The sequence below is a fragment of the Xiphophorus hellerii genome, chromosome 12, assembly GCF_003331165.1.
Source record: "Xiphophorus hellerii strain 12219 chromosome 12, Xiphophorus_hellerii-4.1, whole genome shotgun sequence".
NCBI classification, from domain to species: Eukaryota; Metazoa; Chordata; class Actinopteri; order Cyprinodontiformes; family Poeciliidae; genus Xiphophorus; species Xiphophorus hellerii.
The window spans coordinates 29115149-29137386 of NC_045683.1; the positions used below are offsets into that span (position 1 = coordinate 29115149).

The following is a 22238-nucleotide window of genomic DNA, read 5'->3' on the forward strand; positions in this document are numbered from 1 at the left end:
AAAAAAAAAAACCCTCATAAATGCAAACAGGATTGCAGAGTCCAATTGTCTCTGTCTCTTTAAAAAGCAGCTGCGGCCCGGTCATCTGGGAAAAGCCAGGTTGTCACATTGTCAGTACATCATAATTCTAAATTGCCTTCTGATCTGTGAGTTGGTGTTCAAACGAGTGAAGGTCCGAGTCCTGCAGGCTAAATGAGGCCAATTTCAACAGTTTATATGACTAGAAAAGCTAAAAGTTCAGACCAGTAACATAACAGAGGAAAGACGGGGCTGGTAGTTTAGAGCGCTCAGGACTGTTACAACTCGAGTTGGCAGAGTGGCGTCACCAGATTCCAGTCACGACCTCTGGGAACGGCTGGACACAGGAGCAAAGTCCAAGGAACAGTTGGAAGAAACCATATAGAGTCCTCAGTCTCACCCACGCCTTAGACGACCCGATCTTCGACCGAGAACGGATGCTTGGACTTGAAAGTTTGCCTCGCAGCGTAGAAACTCATCCAGTTTTGTTTTGACGACTGGGCAAACATTCTGGATGCTTTGATAAGCCAAATATGCACAGACATACAGTATGCATATGTAAAGCTGCTTTACTGGGGTGTAAAGAAATGACAAGTGACACAAAACAAATAGCTAACGTCGTTTCTAGCTAGCCTCAGGAATTCCTTGAACTTTTGAATGGCCATCAAACTAAACAGTCGCCACAAGACTGTTGTGCAGTTTAGATTCATTCAAGTTATTTGCTTACAGGCAAATAAACTGTGGTGCGTTTATTAAACCACAGAAACCTAAACGAGAAGGAACAATATAAAGTTGTGTTAATCTACTTATAAGCCAAGTACAGCAGTAGGCTGTTGAGGAACAAAATAAAGTAAAGGTGCAGAAGTTCAGTTCAGAAGACTGTCCACGAAAGCAGCTAATTGCACACGCGCAGCTCCGCGCCCATCAGCCACGCGCTCCAAAAGACTCGCCCTGCAGTTACAACAAGCAACAAAATGGAGCCGGAAGATGTTCAGCAAAAGCTAAAACGCTTACTCAGCCTGAAAACAAACACGTCTTAATTAAAATGTCGAATTAACGAGCAATGCTGACAGTCTGTAGAACAACGACGCCAGAGAGAACTTGTTCTACAGTTACCAAAAACCAAGAACAATTTCTGCTTCCTCACTACTGTTAGGTGCTGCGTTCACTGTGGCGTCTGGCCAACATGATGGAAGCCTTGATCTAAACACTGAACGTTCATCAGCTTCAGTTTAATTTGAGTTAATTATCTGTGGGGAAAATTAGTAACTAAAACCTACATTTGTTTTTTTAAAGGACTCAAACTAAGCAAAGCACAGCATCACATATTAACATGATTTATTAGCATATCATCTAGAATAGATTATCAATACACTTGAATTTCATTTGGCAAAATAACAACAACAAAAAAGGTTCGTTAGTGGGGTCAACATAATCTAAAGAATCAAAACAGATCAAACTTTTATTTACAGAAGACATCAAGACTTTCCACCTGATTCACAATCAAACCTGGATACCTGCACATGAAGAGGCTTCACCTTAAAAAGACGAGTGAAGCCCAACGTCAGCAGCTTCCAGGTCTCACTGCGAGACGGGAGGATTTGACTACTGCCAAACTTTACTATCAGGTTCAGAGAAAAGGAACCCGACATTTGGGTTTTAGTAGAGATGCACTGATCAGACTTTTCCTGGTCCAAACCAATTTCTAGAACTCATAAACAAAATGTGCTGCAGGTTCCGTGGTAGAGGTAGTGGCTCTGATGGGGTTTAACCTTTATAAGATTTCTGAGTCATTGATTGGATGGTTTGAGTTCTTAAGTTACTTGAAGCATGATTGGTGCATCTCTAAAACAATACACATTTTCAATTTGGACCTGGCAGAACCAGAACATCAACCTTCTTCAGTGAAGTTTGTGCTTTTGTAACATGTGCTAACCCCAACCATGTGTTCATGGAAAACTGTTCTAGTTCTGGACACTGTCAGCCAACAAGAGCACTTTCAATACTTCTGTCGAAGGCAATATTGGAGTATGTGTACATGTTACTAATAAAAATTAACAGCAGTGAAATATTATGCATAGCACACATTCACAGCACCTACAGTATGATACACTGTTAAATCAATACGTACAAATCAAATATTTACAGGGATGAAAATTTGCCGCGGGACACCGGAGAGCTTTAAATAAACACTAATGTTTATGAAACAGGCAGATAAGGTGCAAAAATAAAAAAAATAGGTGCAAAACTAGCAAACACCTTTTAGAAAACAACAAACTGTGAGGTAAACCCCCCTATAACCAATGATCCCACACCTTACAGGGGAGCTCTGGAAAACAAAATGAGTGACCCTGTTTGATGGCTGTACCATTCCAAAAGGGGGGGAAAAAAAACACAAAGAAAATTAGGGTATTTCTCCAAAAACACTAACGTTCAAACAGCTGCATTAGTCCAGCATAAAAACACTGGTTAAATTCTGAGTTCAACTCTTATTTCATCATATTTGAAGTCGGCTTAAACGCACTAAAATACAAAACAGGGCACATTAAAAGTCAAATGTTGCTACAACATTTCTCCAAAGGGATTCTCTCAAAGACACATGCTCTTGTACCAGGCAGGGGGGATAGATTGTAAAGACGCAGCGTTAAGGTCGTAGGTCGTGGAGGTCTTCGGGGCGGTTGGTTCTGCTGCTCCGCTGCTGCACAAACAAACAAAAGCAGAACAAAAAAAAATCATCGAGACGACCCGACGCTGACTGGAAAGACAAAGAAAAGCACCGACAGCAAGCAGCTGAACGTTTCATTAAAACTAAAACGAGCGCGACGACATTTTTCAGACGCGAGAGCAGCCAGGCGTTTTGCACAGCCGAACGGTCGCCATGGGAGACAAACGGATTCTCAAACACGCATGGCAGAATCAAGGCAACGCTCCAGGCACGTTTTTGACGAGGGAACACCGATGCAACATGATGTGAAGCTAAACAAAAAAAAGGAAAGTCAATTTTACATCATACTGTCCCTTTAAAAATAAAATTTTTTTTTCATAACAGATTCGATTTTTAAAAGATTCCCCCCCCCCCTCACTTTCTTTTCTAAAAAAAAGAAAATAAATTTTTCAAAAAGTGGATTTTGATTCAATCTTCCCTTCTGTGAGTTTTATGAAGGAGTGTTAGGGCTCGCCCATAAGAATTTCTGCTTAATGACAAGAATTTAGTCATAATAGTATCAGAATAAAAGTCCAATTTTCACCAGAAAAAAAATAAATAAAATTACAAAAATAAATCTGGATTTTTAACATCTTCACGACCAAGTGCCCTTCTCTAAGAGGGGCTCACTGGACCCTCTGAACCAGATGCTTTCCTGGTGTCTCTAGGTGTTGATCACCCAGCAGAGGGTGAAGAGTAATGTCAGTTTGACTTGATTCTAGTTCTTTCCACTGTGCATCATACTCCTCTCCACACCAGTAAAACAGCAGAGTCAGTTGTGCTGCTCTGTAATCATTTCCCAAACATTACTCCTTTATCTCTTGGTAACTGGTCATGTTTTATAGTGTTCCCTCGGTTCCTTGTTCCGCCATATAAACCTAGAGACGGTTCGGTTCCACTCATTAAACTGCTTAGGGGAAACCGGGGAAAGTTGAGCCAAAGGGTAAGTTGAGTGTTGCTCTTCATTTCTAGGGAATAGTAAAAAAAATAATAAAAAATTAAATTAGGCGTGCCGTGGTGGCGTAGCGGTTGGCGCGACCCGTATTTGGAGGCCTTCAGTCCTCGACGCGGCCGTTGCGGGTTCGACTCCCGGACCCGACGACATTTGCCGCATGTCTTCCCCCCTCTCCTTCCCCGTTTCCTGTCAGCCTACTATCACATAAGGGACACTAGAGCCCACAAAAAGACCCCCTGGAGGGGTAAAAAAAAATTAAGTTAATAAATAATTGATCATGTGGCGTCATCTGATGAAGTTTGGGAAAGAGCGCCATGGGTAAAGCGGTTAGACTTTGATTTCTTACAAACCGCTCTTTAATTTTTGGAAATGAATTTAGTCTGGCTTTTATAAATTGTACAATTGTACAAATGAGTTTGACCTAAACCGAAACTCATTCGTTTGGGTTTAGGTCAAACAAATGATGCGACCAGACTTCTGTATGAACCGTGCAGAACCCCAGAGCGACCCGCAGACGTCGCACAGCTGCGCTCCGTTTACTGAAGTGATTAACGGATAACGGGGCCCTTTAAGGACTTATCTCAAAGTTAATTCAGCAATGGGAGCTGATGTTGTGACAAAATCAGAAGGAAATTGATTAAAAGGAAGCAGAGCTAAAAACAATGGCCCTCTGTGGAGCACTGAGCGCAAAACATGTACAGAAGCCTGTCTGGATGCGTAATCAGAGCTAAGAGTGGTAGGGCCGGGATGGGACGCGCTTCACTGACAGACTTCTTTCATAATTAGGATTTTTTTTTTTTCAGCCATTGTTTGCATCCAGTCAAAATTATGACACGTCTCAGGTTAATGACATAAAAGTCGGATAAAGTGAGACACGACTGTTCTGCCTGCAGTCGCTTTGAAAACAATCGGATGCGTTGGGAAAAACACACTGAATTTGAGTGCTGTGTGAAAGTATTATTATAAATAATAAAATACTGAAATCCCTGTGATAAGACATCTAGTTAAAGAAAATTGCATCAGGTTGTTGTATTTTTTTGATTTAAAATATCTTATTTGTAATGTAAATATAACTTCAGGCTGTCTAATCATTTCATCAGGCCAACAGCAGTGTGTCATTTTAATCCTGATGTTACTGAACAGGCGCCAATCCTTTTAAACTGGGAGACACTGAGCAGCGTTTACCTCCAAGTATTTCAATTCAACTTCCACTTCTTTCGACAATTTTAATTGTATTGTAACAATTTTCGAAAGGACCCTCCGAGCTGTTCACGTGGTTTCTGCCAGCTTCACCAACTCGGATTCGACGAAACTTCAATTTCATGTCTAGTCTTTAAGACTACGAACAAAGTTTTAAACCTGTACTGTGACAGAAATGACTGAGCCGGCACCAATTTAAGACTTTTAAAAGATGCAGACACTTTGATTTAAGCTAATATACTTTGTCGTCTTGAGTTTACATTTCAGGCGGATGAATCTGTTTCAATCCGTAGCTGTGACTTTGTGCATGTGTGACTCAGCCACAGACTACGATTTGGTTTTTAGCTAAAAGTCATTTTTCAGGTAAGAATCCATTTATTTGAAGGTATTTTGAGGAGCAGATGACATTTTAACAATGTTCTATATCACTGATGTAAAGCAACAAAAGGAAGAGGCTGTCACCTCTGCTGACAGCAGGTCCAGAGTTAAGAGGCAGCTCCTCAGGCTTCAGCCAACAGTAATTGTGTGAATCAGCCTTAATCTGATCACACAATTGGAAGCATTGAAGTACATGCATCGGGATGTTTGAAAGAGAGGCGCTGACTGCTTATCAACATGATTTACAGCCCTGCATAATAACAGCAATTAAAAAAACAGGTGAAAATTATCCCCCCGTTTTGGCTTGTGAAAAATGAACTTGACAGCTGAAGAAAAGCTCCATTTTCAGGGAATGAAAAAAAGAACACGGCTCTAACGACAAACATGTCTTCTGGCCTCGCCCCGTCCAAGTCTGTTACGTCTGCACAGACTCGATTTTTACAGGTTTGCGCGCCGAGCCAGGCGAGAGTGCGGCGACGGCAGAATGTGTTCGGAAACAGACGCCGGGACACGGACTTGGCGCCGTCGGCCTCCGACAGCCCAGGACGGTCTAGGGCCAAGCCCGTTTTCCCTCCCACCGAGGGCCGATCCATCACCGCCGCTCAACTTTTCACCTGGCAGACGGTCAGAAAGCAGAATTCCTGCTTTAAGCCTGATAGACCTTCGACGGGAGGGAGACGAAGGTTTTATGTGTTCTGGAGGAGCTCAAGTTCAAAAAGGAGTCCGTTGATTAAAGCTGAACATTCCAGAGATCAGAGCTCTGGACCAGAGTGGCGTTTCTTCATTTTCAGCAGGGATGTATCAGGCCGTGCTTGGAGGAGACAAAGGAGAGACCTTGGCAGGAAACAGAAACTCTGAGATGGATGTACTGCAGGTCCCCGCAGTCGGATCTCTGGCTACGGTTCACCGCGCTTTTGACCCTGGTAAATATCCCATGCACACTTCTATCAACAGCTACTTATAAAAGTCCTGGCTTTACATTCCTCCGAAGGACTTGCATGTGAGCTGAGGCCCTCGGCTCGGAATTTCAGATGAGCAGAGAAATCTTTTTGGTAGTTAGCCAACAGCAGAGCAATCCACAGGGGTCTGTGGTCACAAAGACGTTGCCAGACACAACATACCTCCGGTAACGCATTTACTGAGAAAGTCTCGCTCCTGAACGATGGTGGCGTCTCTCTGCTGTGGAGCCGCCACCTTACCCCGTCCTGCCTCTAACACAACCTTTCAGGATGATCTGGAGCCGGGAGGTCCTAGACGAGCCGGACTTTCAGAAAGATTGATGAGATGAGCAGTGTGGAAGATCTGTAGGTATTTGGACCGCCATCTGCGGCTGATGATCATGCTGTGCTGCCTCAAGAGGGTGGAGCATCGGAAATACTCCAGAGCAAAACGAGGTAGAGACGGTTGAGATGCTGGAGACCTTATAAGACCCAAAGATTCCTGAAATCAGTACCAAGTACGCCTTCATAAGATGTACTTTGGGATAAATTTGACCGTTACATGGTAGCAAAAGGCTTCCAATACAATCTTATGTATGTGTTGAATATGCAACAATTGGCAACAGTGGGAAGCAATGCAACATTAAGCCCAGATGCAGATTGAAGCAACAGTCTACACAGAGTTAAGGAACTTTTGAAGTAATTACTTACTCTGGGTCTCATTTGGACTCACTAGAGTGTAAAGAGATTTCGACATATTAAAACATCACAGTGTTTCTCATTGAGGTTGACTGTGGAGTGAAGAGCTACCAGCTGGTTGTGGTCAGCATGGCTTCGTCTGACCAAGTTCTAGTAGAAGAGGCTCCGATTATTCTCAAATTATTTGTTTTGCTGCACTTTGGGTTTCCAGTAGGAACGATAAATGACGATGAGTGACGAACAAGACACAAACAACAGGCATTAAAGAAATTGCTGTTTGTACATCAGCAATCGGCTAGTAATCCTGTTCTGGGGCTGATCGCTAGTGGATCCATCCTCCACCAGGGGGCTTTCTCACTCTGTCCTCATTGCATTAAATTGCTGCATGAGAGAAGTACTGAAAATTACTCGTTAATTCTGTCTCCCATATTTTCAAGGGTGTGACAGCAGCACTTTGTCTCCTGCGCAGAGGGAACGACGAGCCTGGATGCCGTCGCCTTTAGCTGAAACAAACTCTAAACAGTGACACGTTTCCAGCAAGAGATATTGCGCTTCTCTGTCGTCCCTGCATAGTTACGTTGGTGTCACTGCTGCCATGAGGAAAGCCACAGGATATCTTTTTATTACATGAAACAACAACAACAACAAAAAAAAGTAATGTACAGTAACTTTGATAAGCAACTGTTCTGCTGCAGGCCCATGCATAGTTGAAGCTCTGCCCCAAGGTTTGAATAGATTAAAATAAATAATAGAAAGAGTGTGTTGAGTTTGTGGCAAAAATCAATAAAAATGCAGGACGAAGGACTTTTAGGAGCATACGTTTGATCTTCATGATTTTTTTTTAGTCAGATCTTAATATTAGAATCTCATCTCAGCCTTGTGAGTTTTGGGTATCGTTATCCTCTTACGGCTAACAGATTAATCAGGAGGATAACCATACCCAAAACTCACAAGGCTGAGATGAGATTCTAATATTCTAATATGAACGCACACCATTATCCAGACTGCTATTTTCATCGTCCTTTGGTGACGTTTTTGTTAAGCAGAGGGAAGCTGGTTAGAGTGCAGATAGATGGCGTTACAAATCCTAGGAGAAAACAAATTAAGCGTTTAAAGCAAATTCATCTGATAAAATGGTCCAGTCAAAGTCCTGACCTAAACCTCAAAGCCGATACCTGGAAAAACTTGAGTTTAAGCTGTGTTGCAAAAAGAATGGGCAACGTTTTTTTTTTTTTTTTTTTTACTATGTGTGGAGCAACCCAAACGAGCTGGGGCAAAGTGAGAGGTGGCGCAACCAGACCTGACTCAGAGGCTTTAGACTTTTTTAATTTTTTATTTCTTTTTTCCAATGGTAGAAAAAGTTGAAACCCATTCATCACTCTCCTTCCACTTTCCAATTATGCACTACTTTGTGTCATTCACATAAAATCCCATTAAAACACTGAAGTTTGTTGCTTCGACATAAAAGCGCCGAACGTGTTGTGACAAAGCGTACGCGCTCGGAGCCTCAGTCAGTTTAAATCAAAACTTCGTTTCTCGCCCTCAGGTGACCTAAAAGCAACGCCGGAGCTCGTCTTAGTTCCCTCCAAATTTGGCTTGCACAGTCTACAAGCTAATGACTTTTTAAGCGTGATAATCGCTTAATTAATCCCACTTATTGAAGGACTTAACAATATCCACAGGGCTCCTGTGATTAAGAGATTCCCCATCACTTTGGATGTGTCGCTCGGGTTTTGGTTAGCTCGTGTGTTTTAAACATCAGGCTCTCGGTTAATTCACAGTATGACTAAACACTGCGCGCTACAATGTGAACATTGAGGAGGAAGAATAATCCCTAAAAAATGCTCCATAAAAACAGGCTTCCTGGTGGGGAAGTAGCTCGGTAATATTACTCACAGCTCCTAACTTTGATGTGGGATCCGTCTCCGAGTGGGTAGGAGGCGTTCCTTTTAAGAGCAATGGACAGAGGGGCGAAAGGGGAGAGCAGCTCGTTTTATTACTCCTCTTTACTTCCAGGGCCAAGGCGCTCCAAACTTCAGTTACAACTTTGGGAAAAAATGTGCGCGCTGTCGAAATGTTTAGCTTGCGGAGCGCGATACATCACCGTCTGAACTAATGGAACGGGTCGTTGGACTCACCATGGGATCGCTTCTATCTGCTGAAGCTTCTGTCTTCGTAGATGGTGACCTCGATCTGGTCGAGGCTGTTAAGGGAAGAGGAGCTGCGGCGAGTTCACACCGAGTTTCAACCCAAAACCAAAAGCCCCCCCCCCCCCTCCGCTGCAGCTACCGCACACTTGTTCTGTGTGCTTGGCCCGAGCCACAAAACAAGGCTCGGTGACATTTCACTTAAAACTGAGTTTTTTTTTGTTTAGTTTCGCCCAAAAATTGGGTTGAATGGGCTTCATTAAAATATCACAATCTCAAACTGAAAATTTACAGGAAGTTAAATTAGAATGCGGCTAAGTGATTGGTCAAAATTCAGCTGAGTTGCAGCGATTGGTCCGAAACTAAGGGGGAAAAAACTGCTTGTTGCAGGCCTACAGAAAATATTAAATTGTCATATTCATTTTGTTAAAATGTTAAAACCGTAGTAAAAAAGGTGAAATGCTGCCATCATCTCCCCCCCACCTCCATCCGTTGCTAAAATCAGCGCAGCAGTTTGACAGCGTTGGAGAAATAATCCAGATCGCTGTCACGGGGAACAAAGTTCAGCTGCAAACAATTTCAGTCATATTCTGTTAACCCTCATCTCCTCTTCCCACCCAGCTGGAATTAAAGAGCATGGTGAGCCACCACACACACACACACACACAGCGACAGTCAGGATGTTGGGGCACTCATTGGTTTTATGGAGATGTTATAGATTGCATAGGACTTTTATGTAACTTTTTGAAGAGTTTACATTCATAGCAGCGGATTTCCTGTAAGCCGCTTTGACTGCTAGATCCCATATTTACCCACCATCAGAAGTGACGGTAAAAAAGACCACCAATATCCAGACCCGCTGTGCGCCCTTTTCTGGAAATCCAGAGGCTCATACAAGATGGCCGTTTTTATGATGAGGACTGTAGCTTACAATCGTCACTGTGTTTGCGGGGGAAAAAAAAAGTTCTTTTAAATTGGATTTATGGTTTCACAGAGAGCGGGAGGATACGACTCGGAGTCCTCTTTCGATGGGATCTGTCAGCAGGAGGCCTCGTGGCGCGTAGATCTTGTCGTTTTGTTCCTGGATATATTTGGAAATCCTCTTCAAAACCTAAAAAAAAAAAAGCAAAGTTTTAAAACAAAATTGTGACTTTTGAGCACACGAATCCCAAAGTATAAAGAAAAAACATTAGGGTTGAAACGATTAATCGTTTTGATCTTGATTAATCGATTATTGAAGTACCCATCAACTAACCTAGTAATCAATTGATCGCAGACTGGAGCATACAAATTCAAGAAAGGCCATTTGCTGATCAGATGCAGAGCAGTAATTTAGCCAAAATGTACAGAAATATTTAAATATATATATATATATCATTAGCGTCACCATGTTCAGATTTACTAAAGGAATGCTGTTACTGCATTTTAGACAATAAAATGTTCATTTTTCTCATCCAAAAAAAAAGAAATTAATTATTTGTTTATTTGAATCTTTCAATGTAGAGTGTGCCATTTAAAAAAAAAAAATCCAATTAATTGTCAGAACAATCGATAGATAAAACAATTATTCAAATAATTATTAGTTCCAGCCTTAACAATATATATATCCAGTAAGCCGAAAAAACCTTATTTGGGTACAATTTCAAACAAATGTGAACACTGCGTAACTCTGCACAGCCTCCATATCCCACCTTCTCGTAGTGAGTCTCCATACAGAGAAAGACGGCGTAAGCGGTGAGGCAGGCCAGGCAGCCTTCGACGAACGACTGACTTCCCAGCTTCTCTGCCTCCGTGTAAAGGTTGTTCAGTGTCCGTATCGTCTCCTCAAACTGCTGCTTGTCAATCTGAAACATGCGAAAGCAACAAAACAAGACCAAGCAGGTCAAATTAGGACATCAGTAGGGCAATTCTTTAAAAGGTGTGTGTAAGGATTTATCTTAGCAGTTCTTTTCGTGTTGATGAACGAGGGGCTGGATGTTCTCAGACCGGTCATGCATCAAGAGAATTCTAGGCTTCCGTCCCGCATTTCGTAACACCTCCTGAGCCGATCGGGTCGCCTCGGCTGCGAGCCTGGGGAATGTTTCTACTCGGTAACCGGCAGGAAACGGTGCAACTTGGACACAAACATCACAAGTATACGAAGCAAAGCAACTCTTGCATCGTTCGCTCCTCAGAGACACGGGTCCTCGGTTGTCTCAGATTGTCTCGGTTGTCCCCGAACCAAAAGGCACGATCTGGGTTTCTAAGTGAAATTGTTGGACTCGGAGCTCTAAAGTATTTACACCCTTGAACTGTTTTGAGTTTGTTGTGACCTGACCACAGACTTCAAAGCTTTAAAGTTTGCATGAAAATAAGAGGATTTTCAAAGCCGTTACAAATAAAAACCTAAAAAGCTTTTATATTCTAGAAGTCTGTTAAAAAACATTTACCAAACATTTCCCTTGTGCAATCATAGAGTGTTTTTGTTTTTTAATATGTACAACCTATTTTATTTTTATTATACATCACTCTCTTTTTTTTTTAACTGTACTTAAGCTTTTTGTGATTTTTGGATTTTGTTCTGCGCGTCTCTTTGAAGTGGTGCTAAATGGCAAAGTGGATTTTTATTCGCCTCTCCTTCACTTTGATACTTCTAAATGAAACACAGCGCAACTCTCAGATTTCACCAAATGAGTGAGCAAAGCAACTCGGTTAGATGTAGTACAAGGATAAATCCAGCTGTTTCTGGCCTGTTTTGTTGAACAATAACAATGTCATGTTGGGCAAGAGCACGTTGAATAAGGTTCTCCAGTCAGAAGAAGCTAAAACAAGGGCTGGGCGATTAATCAATTGTATACATTAATTGAACTTCTGTTTTTTGAAGATTTTATTTTTTGAAAATTGAATATATAGGATTAAATAGTCCAAGAGGCATGATTAATGTATTTGAGGCCAGCTTATTGTATATATATTTTTTTTAAATTAAGGCATTTTAAGGCCTTTATTTTACATTAATTTAAGACTTTTTGTTGTGCAACCTATCCATTTGTATCTACTACTCATCAAAAAAAAAATCTCACCAAATCTTGAGTCAGTTCTCTGAAGTGCCACTTGTATTGAAGCTAAATATTTAAAAAAGAAAAAGTATGCAGCGATTACTGAACTCTGATTTTTGTGTGCTGTTGTACCCGTGGTTCTGTATGAAGTACCGAGACGGGAAAAGAGAGAAAGAGGAAAAAAAAAAAAAAAAAAAGACAAGTCAGTGAGTATCCTCTAAGTGGAACCAGGAGCAGCAGAAACCCGTCTAGTGTTCTGCTTCTTGTGCCTGAGGAATGCATCATATCTGGCACTTCCCATCTAAAGTTTATTTTCCCACTAATTTCCCAGTTTGAAGGCTGTGATTCATCTGAACATCTTCCCACTGTGAGCTTCAGGACACAGGCCAGCAAAACCAGACAATTAATGAAACTCCACTGATCAGTGTAAAACGTGAGCAGCCACACGGACTCACAATGCTCTCCTGGTACTTTATATATATATATATATATATAAATAAAACAAACAGAAAAGAAAATCACACAAACTAAAACAACAAATATGCCTGAAGAAAAAAACATTGCAAAGCACATGACTTCTGAAAACCACAAAATATGCAAACCCTGCAAAAAAGGGGAAAAATGTTGGCTAAAATAACAAAAAAAAAAAGCTAAATTAACTAATTAAATAAAAATGCAGGCCATAAAAAGTTTGGCCCGTGTTGCGCTTTAAAAAAAGAAGAAGAAAGAAATAATGGTACCGCTAATCTTGAATGAATGTGTGGGGGAAGAGTTCTATGGCAGTGAGAATGAGCTCTTCCACGGCCTCATCTGCCCAGCGTTGATGTGGATATGAAATAAATACCGGGAAAAACACTGACGACCACCAGACTCCTGGGGAAGTGCCAATAAAGCTTCTGAAATGCTGGGAAGCAGCTCTTCCGTGCGGTAATGAGCGTCAAAGCCACAGTTCTGCCTCAGACTTCCAGCAACCTGCTCCTCCATCTACACATCCGAGTTCCAGCTGCTGCCTCAGCAAACACAAACCTGGAGGTTCCTCCTCTGTACTATAGGCCTGGCGGGCCTCCAGGCTTTAACTGTCCCCTTCCAGGCAAAGCGTCATTTGTTTATTCATTTTAATTGGTTTATTTAAATATGTAGTAGGCAGTAGGGGGCGCTCACCAACCGTGGCGTACCCTACAACGTCAAATAATCTGCAATTAGAAATAGAGTACGGTACTCTGATCCAAAGGAACGTGCAGCTGAGTAGAATTATTGTAAAAATTTACAAAATATGCATGTGCATATTTGTGCACTGTAAAAAAGACTGTTTACATGAATTCTATGTAAATACCACCAACTAAACACAGACGGATCTTTTTCATCCAGTCAGTTTTTTCCTTGTAAACAGTGCATTCACGTGGATAAATAACAACCAATCACAACCAGCCAATCCAGAATCCCGCTCCAAGCAGCAGAAACGGCCAAACAACATGTTCGGATTTAGGAACACACAAGAAAGCCTAAAGGCAAATAAATGCCTGAATTTGTTGCACTAATAATTTTCTGTTTGCTACAAATGATTATTCATTTGTACTAAACAAATTTTAGGTAGCATTTCTTTGAATTTATTTTACTTTGAAAATGGGACCAGTATTACATAACTGGTTTTAAGATCCACTGGTTGGTTACTTACCGTAATTTGGATTTTAACTTTAGTGCACGGAAAAAAAAGTCATACATTTTAATTGTATTTTATTGTGTCCGAGACTCTGTAAGTGGTTACGTATTGTCGATAGTGTCTTCCACATGATAACCTCATATTTTCAAATTTCTTGTTAACTTTTAACATTTTTTTAAATGATGTGCGGCCGGTGGACCGCCCCTACCGCCCCGTACCACCAGGCTTCGCTGGTTTTCTGGGGGAAAAACTTTGAAACATTACAATTTGGATTCTCAGTAAAAAAAAAAGTTAATGAAAAAACTAATAACAAAACTGTTTCATCAATGACTCAAATTCAAATATTTGACAAATTCTGCTCTTAAGTACTGGCGAGAGGTCAGCTGAGAACAATCATTTACACATAGCTCCTATGAATCCTGAAATCAAACTCCTCATGATAGAAACAACAAACACATGTTGCACAGCCTGGTTGGGTTCCAGCTGTGGACTGAGCCATGAGGAAATGTTCTGCTGCACCATGGGAGCACATTAGTGGGGAGAGGAGAGAGCCAACCTGGCTACGACGCGCCGCTCGTCCCGGGCGGCTCTGATGACGTCGATAATGTACGACGAAGCAGGTGTTCCTCGACTCTCTCCTCGTCACTGTGACTCTGGAGTCTCCACCAATCAGTGATTCTCTTCTTCTGTTGAGAACATCCTTGTAAACTCTGTTTTGCACTGAAGCTCCCCCCAACTACAGCCAGTTTTATTAATGGCAGAGGTCGCGCTAAACTTCTGTTTCCATCACTTGGACTGACCGTGTCAAAAAAAACTTCCGTCATATTCTATTTTTATCCCATTTTCTCCAGGAGTCCCCTGGACATATAGTCAGTGATGCTCAGGCCTTTTACTAGACTGGACATAGTTACACACATGCGCCATTACTCTGCATTAAGTCGGGAAAATGACACAATCACGCAAAAGGACTTGAGGAAAGTGCTTTGCTATTAATAGCCAACACTACGACAGCTAGAGAAGTTCCACTGGTTTTACATTTCATAGGCCAGTAAATGTTTTAATATAAAAAAAAATTTGGCAAAAAGGTGGGAAGTAGGTCAGTTATGCTAACTTGACTTTGATAACCTTAACATATTCATGTGCTGCGCAAATGTTGGTTTTTGGTTCTATTAGCGCTAAAATAAGTGAAAAAAAGAGAGAAGAACACGAGTAGTTTAGAGATGTTATCAGCATCATTTTCCTTTTGTTGTGGCGCACTGTAATTTCTGAAAGTTCAGTAAACGACCAAAAACAAACTCATTTATTAGTAGAATATTGCCATATTTATTTCGATCACTAAATAGTGTAAAATAACTAATAAAAGTATTTAACCAACTATGTCTCTTGGCGTGGCAATTATGTACAAAAAATAATTATTGTCCATTATTAAAAAAAAAAAAGAAATTTGTTTAGTTCTCTTGGAACTTGACAATAAACAAATTGTTTATGGGTTCATAACCATTTTTTTTTACATTTCAAAACACCTGCAATTGTCTCAACTTTAATTTAGGTAAAGTTTTACAGAAATTGGATAAGAAATAAGGACGCTACGACCATTTCTGGAACAGACTCCCGCTCATGCCCCCCATTGGAACAGTCTGGTTTTATGTTCATGACTCGATGCGTAATAATGGCGCCTGGAGGTACGTATCACTAGCTAACAGGCGCCTTCCTATACATAAATAAATATTGATGTTTATAGCAACACCTCTCCCTGCAGACCAGCCTCCAGTCTCACTAAACAAATTAGAGGTACTTTATATTACACTTTGAGGTATTTTGAATGTCTTCTGAAACAAAGAGAACGTCTTAAAATTTACTTCCTGCCAGAGGGAGTCATACGGAGCCTCTTATCAGCTTCTTCCTACAACGGTGGAGCTGTGCTCAGCTGGAATGTGATATGACGGCAAAAGGTCTGCTCTGCCAGCTGGCTGGAGGTTTCGGGGGAGAACAGTGAGACCACCTCTGGGCTGTGGGTTGTTGATGAACATAATTTCGTCCCATTAGCCCAGAATGCACAGCTGATAATGGAGGACATTGAGAAAGAACAACTCCTCCTCAGATTTCAACAAAACTCAGATCTTCCATCGTGACCGAAAACAGAAGAACCCCGGAAAGCCAGCGGCCGTCATCGAGGCACTCGGCCTCCTATTAGGATTGTGTCATTTTACGAGGAACACTCTGCTGTTCCTCATGAAAGGATCAGTTGGGGTCCAGGTGTAAAACACGTCTCCCACCTTGGTCTCCAGCTCTGAAGGAAACTTGGTCTGGAACTGGCACATGGTTCCGTTGGAGTAGTCTCTCTGAATGAAGACTTTGGCTGCGACAGCCGCCTGCTGTCTCATGTCCTGTAAGCTGTGGGTCTGTGGAGACAGGAATTAGCGCGTCAATGTCTGTGGCGGCGAGGCTCAGAGAACACGTCATAGCAAAACACCAACTCCTCACACTTGGACTTCGAGGAATATCAAAAACTGCTCTCCAAACTGGCCTTCCTGTCCATCGTCCATATTGAGAATATAAAAGGCAAGGGCTGGGTGATAAATTGATATTATCAATTTATCAAATGTTTGGTTTTTAATGTTAAATTTGACAATTTAAGCAAGCTTTACATTTGCTATTTATTTGGACTTTGAATTTAGGGCACCTCTATGATGAAATATAAGAGCCAGGCTAAGATTGAATTTTTTTTCTCCCCAGAGAATAAGAGTCACGCTGTTACAAGAATACTGTCATGTAACAATAAAGTCAAAATAACACAAGATTAAAGTTGTAATATTATGAGAACTCAAATACGAAAAACAAAATAAATAAATTATCCAAGCTTTATTCTCCTAATTTTAAGACGCAAGACGTTGCATATTTATTCCGGCAATATTATGACTACATTCCTATTATTAGACAAATAATTTCTGCAGCCTGACTCTGATACTCCGCAGTACAACTCGCAGAAGTGATAATCCAAACAAAAGAAACTTTTTGAAAATATTTTCTGTCTGTTGTCATTTCATTTTTTAGAAAAAAAAAAGCGGGAGAAAAAAAAAAGAGAACAAAACGAATCTGCTATAAAAATGATCAGATTTGATTTCTCTGCCATATCGCCCTGCTCTGCGTGACAAAGCATTTGTGATATAGAGTGCGGCCCTATTAGGATTAGATAAGCTTAGATAGTTAAGTTTTGTCTTAAGGTTTATGTCAAGATTATAAAGAAGCATTAATAAAGCAAGCAGGGGAGGTGACTTATATCGCCTTGTTATAATCACTGATTATCTGAACTTCAGAGATGTAAAAGCAAGTGAACACAGATATAAAGAGAACCTTGGACCTGCAGATGAAAACACATTCCTGTAATCTAATCTGACCTTTGGCCTAAACGGTCCAGGTCAGGTCAGTCACTGTCCTGGACGCAACCATGTTTCAGCATAAATTCATCAAATTCACGTCTAATCCAGATGCTGGACCAAGGTGCATTTATAACACCTGAAGGTAACACGGTTACTTGACTGTACCATAAAGGAACTATGTGCCAGGAAAATACATAATACCGGCCCTTTAATAGTAATAACACCATGTACTGTCCATGTACTCTACAGTACATGTTGTCAATACTTGGTTGGGCCTCCTTTTGCATGAATTACTGCATCAATGCAGCGTAGCATGGAGGACAGCCTGTGGTTTTGCTGAAGTTGCCATGACAGCGCCGCTCTCAGGGTCAAACCAGTTTGTTGGCTTTTAAAACACACCAGTACCATGTCCGTTAAAGCATGTGCTGGTTCTGGTTTGAAGCATGAGGAGGCGCCGAGTGGCTCTGGAATGTAAAATCAGCATCTCCTTGAAGCTTGTCAGTGGGTTGCCTGGAGCCTCTCATGGCTGTGGTCATTCCTGTTGCTTGTGCTTATTTTCCTCTACACTTTTTCCTTCCACCCAATTTCCCAAGGTGAGTCCAGAGAACAGGTGACTTTTATAGTTGATTCAGGATGAGATTTTCAACGGCACATTTATGTCTATATAAAATGGAAAGTGATGCATCAAAATGTTTTTTCTTTTATAAGCTGTGGGGGGTTTTGCCTATATTTTAATGTAGGTATGGCATAAAAAAAGAGGACTTTTGGGGTAAATAGGTTTTGGAAGAAAGCTCTTGTTTTGTTGCTGTGAATAGACTAATGACATTGTCCTGATCAACAAAATAGAAAACATTCCACACAATTTATTTTAAGGCCAGATTGGAGATTAAAAAAGGATTCACAATAAACATTTACATGTTTTTAACTGAAAAAAAATGGCCTCAGAGGATTTTTAACTTACCAAATATGGCCTTTTTGGTTCAACAGGTTTTGGTGCTACTGATGTGGACAATGATATAAAATTGGTGTGTCTGACAGAATTTGTTCAATTGGTCTTAAAATAAATTATTGATTTTTTTTCTTTGTTTGTTTTACTCGTGTACTGAATTTTGGGTCTCTATTACAAGCAAGTATCAAAATGAACAGAAATAAAAGCCTCATATATGGCTGTGAGTAAATGTTGTAACTTTTTCCATTGACGTTCTCATTAGTACAGATGCACCAGTAAATTAATCTACTTAACAAAATATTGATTCTGAACAAATGTGGAACGAAAACGGGAGCAATTATTTAACTCAGCTTCTCATTTAGCTGACATTTGTTTATTGTCTAACACAGTCTGTATTATACAAGATAACACCATATTACGCAGTCATTTTTCATAGTAGTAAATTATTTTATAGATTAGTGCTTTCAGAATCAACTAACCCTAATCTTTGCCCGGTTTAATTTAAAAGTGCTTTCACAACAAAATAGCTTAGCATGTTAGCAACCAAACCGTGAGCTAGCAGCGGGCTAACACCGCCCGTTCACTCTCGGTTTACTCCTTTAATATAATCCAAACCCGGCACCACTACTGACATCTCAGTACATGTGTTCATGTTCCGCAGATGTGAGGAAATATAGAGGTTTAATGTACACAGCTTACCTCCGCCATGTTGAAGATTTCTGAATGCCGCACGACGTGCTACGGAGTACTAGTTCCGTCGGGAAACACTTGTGTGATATTCGGTTCCGGCTAAATTTGGCCAACAGAGACAGGCGTACTGCTGAAGCAAACGTCCAAAAATAGAAAGATTAAAAACATGATGTTTCAAATATATATATATATAAATGTAGAAATTAATACAGATATAGTTTAAATAGTAACAAGCATACGTAGAAATTATTATAAGACTATTTTAGGAATATTGCGCTTAATAAAAGTACAGGGAAACGATATTGTTACTTAGGCAGAAAAAATCATCAGATTAAAGACCGTTCTCTTTTCTTCACCCGAGCTGGAGAAAGTGCAACTGTGGGAAGATTCAAGTAGTTGGCCTGTTTCCTTGGAGCAAAAATATGGTGTGAGGAGCCAATTTGTTTTTGTCACAGTCCACAGATCAGATAAAATAAAGATTTACAGTACATTGTGGGTGTGAAAGAAAAGTTTGAATATCTGGACAATTATCTCATGACCACTCTTGGATAAGATCGAAGGTGTGTGATGATGTCTGCTTCTTTTCCAAAAGTTCTCATTGCATCAGTAAAGCAAATTGTATCATGAATCTATAAAATGCTATTTAGGTGGACTTCTTGCCTTTTTTTTTCAGTCTTTGCCGAACATCCCCCAGCCCTCATCAAGTTTGTTTTGTTTTATAAATCACAACCGTTTGCATGTGAAGTTGCGTATGCAAGTTTCTGCAAGCTTTATAAATCAATCAATCAGTCAAGTATATTTGTCTAGCATATTTCAGCAACAAGGCGCTTTACATCATAAAACCATAAAAACATCATGAACACATCACATAGTCACCAGTTGTGAAAACCAGTAACACACATTGCATTTTCTCAAGTTCCATCATTAAACGCATTAATACACATCAAATAATTTGATCAGTGTTCAATTTATTATATGGTTTGAAAGCAACTCTGAACAGGTACTCAGTGTTTCAGCTGTTTTGCAGCTTTCTGGACGTTTGTTACGACATTTGTGGCACATGAAAACAGAATGCTGCTTCTCCCTGTTTGGTTCTGATTCTGGGGATGCAGAGCAGAGTAGAACCAGAACCAGAAGACCCGGGAGGTCTGGAAAGTTGATACAACAACAGCAGATCTTTAATGTATTGTGGTGCTAAGTCGTTCAGTGATTTATAGATGATTGTAGTGTTCTAAAGTCTATTCTCTGAGCTCCAGGGAGCCAGTGAAAGGACTTTAGAAGTGGGATGATTTACTCACTATACATTCCTGGTTTATTGACGACACGAGCAGCAGCTGTCAAATTATATTTAGGCAGATACTGTTGCAGTCATCAACGCAACTAAGGATAAATGCATGGATGAGTTTCTCTAGATCTAGCTGGGTCATTAGATCTGTGCATGTCTGACCCAAAAGAACCCACAGCTTCAGCTGATGCCGAGAACAACCGTGATCTCTTTATTGACAAGGTAGTTGTTCAGATGCCAGTCTGTGTCTCACACTCACCAATCACCGGCTCATACTTGATGTGTGCCAAATGTTTTACGAGTAATGAAGCATTTGCAAAACATGATTTAATTATACCATAAACAATGTTCTCGGTGGCAATTTGGGTTTGCAACTCACCCTTGGAGATCTCGCCTGACATCGTTCCAGATCACAGGGAGGGTTGTTGTTTTTTTTTATGGCCTGGCTGCACACGTACAAAAGTCAGTCCAGATAAACACACACGCACAAAAAAAAAAAAAATCTATATTTTTTCCAAGGAGGGATTTATCACAACAATTTGAAACAACAGCAGTAATTTCACATTTATGTGAGTTTATGTTGCCTTGGTGAAAACTTAATTTCACCAAGGATTCCAGCTGCTTCTCTGCAGAGACGTTCTGCAGGCCAAAAAGAAACCTTCAGAGTTTGCTGAGCTGTTTCTTTCTGCAGTCGATCGAACGTTTTTCTCTTCACGTGTTTCAGTTCAGAAGATATGGAGAAATTTCAGTGATGCACCGGCAGCCCTTAGGAACAAAAATACTTAAATATCTGGCACATTTTATCCGATATGCCCACTACATTAGCAGGTAATTTGATCCCTTCTACATCCCCTCATTTGCAATTTACTTTCCTCTGATTTTAACTGCAACATTTTAAAGGTCTGTGTTTCCTTCTTTGTGGTTGTTAATTCTTTTTAACAAGATTTTATCATGTAAAACCAGCAAAAATACAGAGAAATGTAAGATCAAGTAAAAAAAAAAAAAAAACAAGATCTGTGGAAATCCAGAAATAAATATTTGGTTTAGGTGAAACTGTGAATAAATGCAAGCACAAATAAACAAAGTGAAAACATACAAAGTTCTTCACAAGCAGTCACTGGTCAAAACAAAAATTTCCTTTCAGTTTATTTAGCCGGCGTTGAACAAGTCCTCTTCAAATCAAATTCAGTACATTCCAAAGCAACAACACGCAACACAGTACAGTACAATGTGATTAACGTCAAAATGAGGAAAGGATGACTTCTGCCTCAGTGACCTGCTGTCTGAACTCATGGCGACTCCAAGTCCTGATCCTCTGAATGAATCATGTTAGTGATTTCCAAACCAGCATTCTAATTTGTCAGCACTGTCTTGCACAATTTTTCTTTTAAACCTACCCCTTTCTATCTTTAGAAAAGTTTATAAATGTAAACTATTGCTAACTTAGCACAAATAATAAGTGTACATTAAAGAAGTGGCAAAATGAAGAGCTAACTTTAACAAATAAAGTTCCCCCTCTCCTCTTCAGTCCTTTGTAAAAAAAAAAACAAAAAAACTGTGGAATGTTCATGGCTTCAACTCCTCTAGCTGTTGTGTGTTTGCAGAAACAAGAACGTAGCGACGATTGTTTGGGTTGTGTCACTGACGTTGCAGCAATCCCTCACACTAAGTGTGAAAGTAGCGACAGTTTGAAAGGAAAACCTGCCCTTCAACGGGAAGAAGCCGCCATCACAAGCGGTCATCTGCCACGACCGACGGGGGGGGTTTGAGAAGACGCTTCATACTACATTCAGTCATTCACACTCTGATGGCGGCAAGCTACATGCCCAAGGACACAATGGCAGAGGCGGACAGAGCAGGACTCGAACCGGCAACCTGCTGACTGGCAGTTGCCGCCATCGTCCCATGTGGAATCTATCACAGCCAAACGGAACGCCACACCAGGTGCAGCTTCTTACAAGTAGAAAAAAAAAACTGAGAGAAAACTAAATTAACAGTTTAAAAAAATAATGCATTTGTATATTGGAGAGCAGAAGAAGAAAGTGAGAAAAAAATGATCAGTCCAGCAATCTAAACCTGCAGCAGCATCACTACAGAGATAGTCTACCTACCTACCATGGTGTGAAAAGTGCTTATCCACGTTCTGATTTCCTGGTATTTTGCACATGTGTCGCACTTCAGTGTTTCAGAACATGAAACC

General features: G+C 40.6%; 1 protein-coding gene across 1 annotated transcript; it reads right to left on the reverse strand.

The window, feature by feature from the left end:
• Positions 1 to 1339: 1339 nt before the first annotated feature.
• On the reverse strand, positions 1340 to 18894 carry LOC116729173 (golgin subfamily A member 7-like). Its single transcript, XM_032577542.1, has 6 exons — positions 18763 to 18894; positions 16011 to 16136; positions 10731 to 10883; positions 10049 to 10150; positions 9031 to 9085; positions 1340 to 2716 (listed from the first exon to the last, which is right to left on the reverse strand). The coding sequence occupies exons 1-5, from the start codon at positions 18769 to 18771 to the stop codon at positions 9044 to 9046; spliced, it is 432 nt and encodes a 143-aa protein (XP_032433433.1). The 5' UTR covers positions 18772 to 18894; the 3' UTR covers positions 1340 to 2716; positions 9031 to 9043.
• Between the last annotated feature and the right edge of the window lie 3344 nt (positions 18895 to 22238).